Here is a 7,503-nt window from a genome sequence, read left to right on the forward strand (position 1 = left end):
TCTTCTCCAGGGGATCTTCCTGGCCCAGGGATTGAACCCAGTCTCCCGCACTGCAAGCAGACTCTTTACCATCTGAGACCAGAAACCTCCACCATAATAACAGACACATACACACACACACACACACACACACGTACTCAAAAGAATAGGCTCTCTGCTCCCAAAATTCTTATCAAAACAAAAGCTTGAGATTTGCTTACAAGCCATCGTCCTGTCTGCCAAAGAGCATGACAGGAGACGTGATCCTCAACATCTCCAAGTCAGAATGGCTCTAGACATTGGCTTTAAAAATGTGAATTCCTGGGCTGCATCCCAGACGTATTACATGCAAATGAAGGGGAAGTTTTCCCGTGGACCCTGTGTGCACTGAAGTTCAAGGCTAACCAGCCTAATGCTGCTATCCTTCTAGAAATGGCAATCTCCAATAAGCCACTACCCCTGACCCAAGAGGGTGTCAGAGCCTGAAAAACAGGAACCCTAGAGATCCTTGGAGATCCCTTAGGACACTTCCTCTCCCTGCTGGAGGGGAGAACAAGGCCTAGAGAGGGGGAGTGGCTGGCCAAGGGCCATACAATGAAGTCATGGCAGATTGACCCTTGGACTTGGGTGTGCCGACTAAAAGCTAATTTAAAAAAACAAAATAGGCTTTTCCAAGTTTATAAGATTCATTCCAGTTACATCAGCTGACACTGGCAGGAAGGGTGATCAGGAAAGCATCTCAGCAGGCCCTGTAGAGTGCTGTGCTGGGGTGGGCTGTGAGCCCCTCCAGCTGCTCTGGCGACACTCGACACTCGTCGTGCCGAGACATCAGCCCCAGGATGGATATGTCAACCTCCCTCTGTCTTGTTCGCATCTCTCTGCCTCCCCCTTCCTCCTCTGCAACTACCGCTTTTACATCTCACTGAGTTTTCATTCTGTCTACCTCACATTCAGAATTCACTGAGCAGGATCTTGTTGACTTGGTTAGAAACCATCCTGTATACCATCATGTATACCTGTGTACCAGAAGTGGACACGTCTCTTACCGAGGTATCCTCAGAAGCCGCTGGTCTTCCTTATGTCCAGCCAGGTGATAGCTCTCTCTGGATAAGACCCAGGCTTCCTCACCAACTATGAGTGGCCAGAGGAACAGGGTCATCTGACGCAGTCCGGAACTTGTGCGTTAAGAACCACTGTGACCTCTTTTCTCAGAAGGAAGCTGCAGGCCTGGCACCTGGACTTCACTTGGGTCCATTGTTCCCCTGCCTGTGAGCCCTTAGGCAAACAGGACAAAGCTCCAGCTAGAAGGGACAGGTGGCAGAGGGTGGAGGCTTCTCTGGAGCCTTGGGGTAGGATTGCCAAGCTTGGCCAACAAAATACACAACACCCAGTTAAATGTGAATTGAAGAAAAATGATAAGCAACTTTTTAGTATGAGCTGGTCCCATGCAATATTTGAATATATACTTACACTAAAAAAATTATTCACTGCTTATCTGAAATTTAACTGAGCAACTTGCATTTTATCTGGCAATCCTATCTAGGAGAGCAGGAATCCCAGAAGTTTTGCTCACTGTTGAAGCTCAAGTATCTATCACATACAATTCTTGTTGGAAGATTCAATTATTAAAGAAGACCTCTCAGAGGTCCCTCCCTCCCCACTAACAGCAAACATTTCCTCCAGGGGCCAACTTTGAACAGACAAATTGACTCATTCAATTTACCAAACTGGAGCACTTAGCAAGTGTCAGGATCAGTGCTAAATAAATTGAGATACAGAAATAAACTATGTCTCCTGTCCTCAAAATGGTAATTGACCAGTGGGAGCAATCCATCAAAGCAGAGAATTACAATCAAGTGTGATAAATGCTAGGCAACAAAGGCCATTAAGCCAGCTCCAGGCGAGTTTGCTCACCACCATATTGCCAAAAATTATAACACAACAGGCACTCAAGAAATAGTACTGGGATGGAATCACAAAAAGACGAAGATGTGAACTTTATCATGGGGACCAGAGAGGCGTGGCGATTAACTGAGGGAATCATCATGGTGAGAAGGTGGGGTTCACTCGAGGGAGGAGGTATCATTGATGTGGATTATGGTATAGGAACACAGCTGGCAGACAGAGAAGGAAGAGCGTTCCTGACAGAGGGACAGTTTGAACAAGAAGAACACTCCAGAAGAACAGTCAGTGAGCCAAAGGGCCAAGAGATAAAGTTAGAAAGGTGGAGCACCTTGAACACATGCCCAACGCGTTTGGACTTTACCCTATGGATGGTGGATGGTCATTAGACACTTTTGAGTAGGGAAGAGGGCTTAATCAATCCTCCAGCATTAGCACCAGAGTGGAGACAGACTGGACGCCAGAAGGGCAGTGAGAAACAGTGAGAATTAGCCTAAGCTGGAGATGGTGGAGGCCCGAACCTGCCAATGATGAAGTGTGTTAGGAAACAAGCCCGCAGGGCTACAAACGTGTGCTGGAGAACACGGTGAACACCCTCTTCTGTCCCTGGTCTGTTCCCAGGTGCCCTCTAAGCGGGGAGGTGGCCCATCAGCCGGGGGAACTGGGGAGGAACGGGAGGTGGGAGGCAGCCCAAGACACACTGCCTTCACTTCACAGCCTCGCTTAAGGAGAGAGCAGCGCCCAAGCCATTGCAGGGGGACTGCTGGCCCCCTGGGCTCTTCCCTCCTGCAGCCAGAGAGAAGAGAAGGCCCTGGCTGACACAGCTCACAGCTCTCTGTGGTCCACAGGTGGGACCTTACGCTCTGTGGGACCCCCATGTGCCCAGCAAGCCATGCTTCCTGCTGAGGACAGGAAGTTCAGTCACAGGGACAGCAGCCCTCACCTTCGTGGACATGATCCAAAAACAGGCTCCAGAGGGATCATCAAATCCTCCAGCCAGAGGAGGGCACAGGAGGTCAACCGGTTCAGTCCCAGGCCCAGGAACAGGCCTCAGGCCCTAGGCACATCCCCCACCACTTCTCCAGATGCCTCTCTGGGTGTCCTGCTATTCTATCTTGTCTGCTTCTAGAACTACCAGCCACTGCATGTATAAGACATAGGCTCTAGAGTGAGACTAACATAGGTTCAAATTCACCCAGATGTGTGACCTTGTGTAAGTTGCCTCACCTCCATGAATGTGTTTTTTTGTTTGATAAATAGCATATATTTTAACAACCATCATGATTTAAATAAAAGATCCCATGTACACACACTCAAGACAATGTCTGGCATATAGCTGGAATCCCTGGGAAAGCCCTGGGACTTCCCTGGAGGTCCAGAGGTTAAGAATTTGCCTTCCAATGCAAGGGATGTAGGTCCAATGCCTGGTGGGGAAACTAAGATCCCACATGCCATGGGGCAAATTAGGCCTGTGCACCGCAACTGCAGAGTCCATGTGCCACAGTTGTAGAGTCCACATACCACAACTGGAGTATCCACATGTCGTAACGAAAGATCCCGCATGCAACTAAGATCCTGCAACTAAGACCCAGTGCAGCAAATAAATAAATAAAAATAAATTAAAAAAAAAAAAATCCTGGCCCTTCCTTTCCTGAATGCCTGGGGAGTGTTCATCTGTAGCCCCAGAGGATAGCCTAGCCCTTTCTTTATTCATTCACTCTGCTCGTCTAATCTGTCCCTACTCTCCTGGGGAGATAGATATTAATTTAATGATCACTTAAACAAAAATAAAATTCTACCAGTAATAAGTACCGTGAAGGAGGGAAACTCACACCCTGGTAGTTGCTGTGAACATGTTTTTTTGTTTGATAAATAGCATGTATTTTAACAACCATCATGATTTAAATAAAAGATCCCATATACACAAAATCAAGACAATGTCTGGCATATAGGGAGCCTGGGGCTGGCTCCCTCGGCACATTCCAGGCCAGGGGGAGTGCTGGGATCTTGCTTTCCTGTTAACTGGTTTCCCAGAAGTTCCAGTTCCCCAAAACAAATGTATTCAGAATAGGGAAATGGGGAGGGGAAACCTGGTTTGTTCCCAGGTCCAATGCTGAACCAGGTTCCCAGAGCCGATCCCTGACCTCAAATAAATAAGGCCCCTGCCAGGCAGCAGCCTCCTCAGCAGCACCAAGCAGCCTGCCCGGGGAAAACGGATGCTGCTACAGCCCCACCATGAAATTCCTCTGCGTCCTGCTTCTGGCCAGCTTGGCCGCCACCTCTCTCGCCATCCTTAACAGTGAGTCTGGCTTCCGTCAACCTCCCCCCGGCCCCTGGGGTCATTGAGCCGTGGCTGGAGAGACCTCAGTGCTCCAAAGGCCTTTCCTTAATCCTTGTGATGTGTTGTGTGAAGAGGTCGGGAGATGCGGTTAGAGCCAAACATTCACACCTGGATAAACTTAGGGATGGAGGCAGGGGGCTTAGGACACATGACCCCAGGAATCCTGCACCCTAGAAAACCTGCGGCTGGGGCCAGAGGGCCAAACGGAACCCAAATCAGGGCAGACTATGGGTCAACAGAGATTCAGATTAGATTCCAGGTTCAGATGATGCTGGAAACCCCCAGTAGAGTCACTACCCCACCATGGAGCTTTCTGCTTTCCTCTGTACAGTGAGGCCAAGACATAGACACACATATATTCAACAGCTATTTATTGAGCACCTAATGTATGCCAGACACATAGTTCTGGATGCTTGAAATACATTCTCAAAATACAGAGATCTCAGTCATCATTGAGATTACACCCTAGGGGAATAAACCAACAGTAAGCACATTTACGGAGAAGGCGATGGCACCCCACTCCAGTACTCTTGCCTGGAAAATCCCATGAACGGAGGAGCCTGGTAGGCTGCAGTCCATGGGGTCGCTAAGAGTCAGACACGACTGAGAGACTTCACTTTCACTTTTCACTTTCATGCATCGGAGAAAGAAATGGCAACCCACTCCAGTGTTCTTGCCTGGAGAATCCCAGGGACGGGGGAGCCTGGTGGGCTGCCATCTATGCAGTCGTAGAGTCGGACACGACTGATGCGACTTAACAGCAGCAGCAGCAAGCACATTAAATAAAGGCCAGTGTGTTAGAAGAGTGAAGGAAGACATAAAATATGGTAAGGGAGAGAAGAATGCTGGGGCAAAAGGGGCTGCATAAGAGCATCTCACATGTTAAATGTCTTCAGACCTTCAGAAAATTTAACCGTCTTATTTTTCAGAGCCAGAAGATGAAACCCACCTGGAGGCTCAGCCCACTGATGCCTGTAAGTCTCACACTGGCATCCTTTAAAGTAAGTCAGTGGTGGTAAAAGATTGTTCAGTGAGTGACGAACAACAAATTCTCCATCTGAGAAAGAGGTGGAGCAAAGACAATCCTTTCTGATGTTGGATCTTAATCCTTCCTACAGCACTAACTGGCCAAGCTCTAGGGGCCAGAAGCTCTTTGAACAGCACTTCATGCTGGTTATTCATTGGAGATAGGTATGGGGACTACATCTCACACCTGAATGCTAGCAGGTGAGGAGTTTCAGCTCACCCTGAGGTGAGGATGCTTCTGGGGCTCCTCGGTCCCAAGCTCCCTATCCCAAAAAAACCTTGAACATTGCAGGATTCTGCTTTGTGGATTATCCATAAATACGGTTTAGTCTCAGGCTAACTTCCTACACACACACACACACACACACACACACACACACAATTTATGTGGCAAAAGCCAGAGAAGGCAGACTCAAGCAATACCCAAAATTCAGGAAAAAAAAACTGAACCCCCTCCTATGTGCTAGACAATGGGACAGGTATTTACATAATTATTCTCTTTTCATTAGGAAGGTAAATTTGCTAAAAGTGCAGTTCCTAGTCAAAGGCAGCCAAAACCAGGTGCTTGTGGATTTGGATGCTGGCATGGGACACCAACCCTGCTCTATGATAACTGGGCAATGACTCAACCCTGGTGGCCACCAGTGTTAAGGGAGATAACAGAGCACTGACTGGCTACTCCTCGTGTGCTCTTTCTCTGCCCTCACCTCCTCCATCATCTTGTTCCCAGCTGCTCAGTTCATCAGGAACCTCCAGATCTCCAATGAGGACCTTTCTAAGGAGCCTTCCATCTCCAGAGAAGATTTGATTTCCAAAGAGCAAATTGTGATCAGATCTTCCAGGCAACCACAGAATCAGAATCCCAAGCTCCCTCTGTCCATACTCAAGGAAAAACATCTCAGAAATGCTACCCTTGGATCAGAAGAGACTACAGAACACACTCCCAGTGATGGTAGGAGAGGGGAAAGTGGGAAGGGGCTGGGCAAACAGTAAGCAGCAAAAGGGGGTGGAAGTGGTTGGGTTAGAAAGAGAAAGGAAGCTGTAGCAAAAAGGAATGAGAGAGGAATTGAGAGAGTAGCATTGAAATATATACGGTACCATACGTAAAGCGGACAACTAATGGGAAGTTGCTGTACGACACAGGGAGCTCAACCTAGTGCTCTGCGACAGCCTAGAGGGGTGGGATGCAGTGGGAGGTGGGAGGGAGGGAACATATGTGTACCTATGGCTGATTCATGTCGATGTATAGCAAAAGCCAATACAACCTTGTAAAGCAATTATCCCCCAATTAAAAATAAATGAAAAAAAATTTTTTTAAGAAATGAGAGTTAAAAGCAAGTCAAAGAACCCATTAGTTGCCTTTGCCAGCGCTGTGGAAAGCTGTCGCTGGAGTGTGGGGGAGCAGTGAGGGTGAAGGGCAATAGCTCTACCCTGACTTTTCTCTCCCGATATTCCCCAGCATCCACCACAGAAGGAAAACTGATGGAGCTCGGTCATAAAATCATGAGGAATCTGGAAAACACAGTGAAAGAAACCATAAAATATCTGAAAAGCCTATTCTCTCATGCCTCAGAAGTCGTGAAGCCGTAGTAAGGGGGATGCCCACAGCCCAGGTGGGCCGCTGCAAGTGCCTACAGCAACCACACCACTTGCCCCATCACCACCATCTCTCAGCTCCTCAAGTCCTTTATTAAAGCATTGCATCCCAAGCCTGGCTCTGCGTTGGCTTTGTAGCACCAGGAAGGAAGGCCCAAGGCCCCCACTCTACCAGGACTCTTCCTTTAGTCACCCCATTCTTTTGATTTTAAACTCCTCCTCCTCCACCGGCTTCCCTGGTGGCTCAGTCAGTAAAGAATCTGTCTGCAATGCAGGAGACCTAGGTTCAGTCCCTGGGTGGGGAAGATCCCCTGGAGGTGGGCATGGCAACCCACTCCAGTATTCTTGCCTGGAGAATCCTTATGGACAGAGGAGCCTGGAAGGCTATAGTCCATGGGGTTGCAAAGAGTTGGACACGATTGAGCAGCTAACACACACTTACTTACTTACTTACTTACTTCCTCCTCAGTTTACAAATGTGTTCAAGTCTCCATATCCCAAAATATTCTTTGTGAAGTCTTGGCCCTTCTCTCCAGCTTCCCCTCCACCTCACGCACCACTGCCCCCAGGCTCCCTCACCCATGATGCCCACCTCACTGGCCTGCAGTGTGCCTTGCCCCCCCCACCAGCCTGCAGCAACTGCTCTCCCAAAGCCCACT

At 48.6% G+C, this 7,503-nt stretch overlaps 1 protein-coding gene across 1 annotated transcript; it reads left to right on the forward strand.

The window, feature by feature from the left end:
• The first annotated feature begins 4,046 nt into the window (after positions 1-4,046).
• LOC133247253 (glycosylation-dependent cell adhesion molecule 1) lies at positions 4,047-6,957 on the forward strand. Its single transcript, XM_061415786.1, has 4 exons — positions 4,047-4,180; positions 5,152-5,196; positions 5,979-6,200; positions 6,708-6,957. The coding sequence occupies exons 1-4, from the start codon at positions 4,117-4,119 to the stop codon at positions 6,836-6,838; spliced, it is 462 nt and encodes a 153-aa protein (XP_061271770.1). The 5' UTR covers positions 4,047-4,116; the 3' UTR covers positions 6,839-6,957.
• Positions 6,958-7,503: the final 546 nt, after the last annotated feature.

Source organism: Bos javanicus, chromosome 5, assembly GCF_032452875.1.
Source record: "Bos javanicus breed banteng chromosome 5, ARS-OSU_banteng_1.0, whole genome shotgun sequence".
In the NCBI taxonomy this organism is placed as follows: domain Eukaryota; kingdom Metazoa; phylum Chordata; class Mammalia; order Artiodactyla; family Bovidae; genus Bos; species Bos javanicus.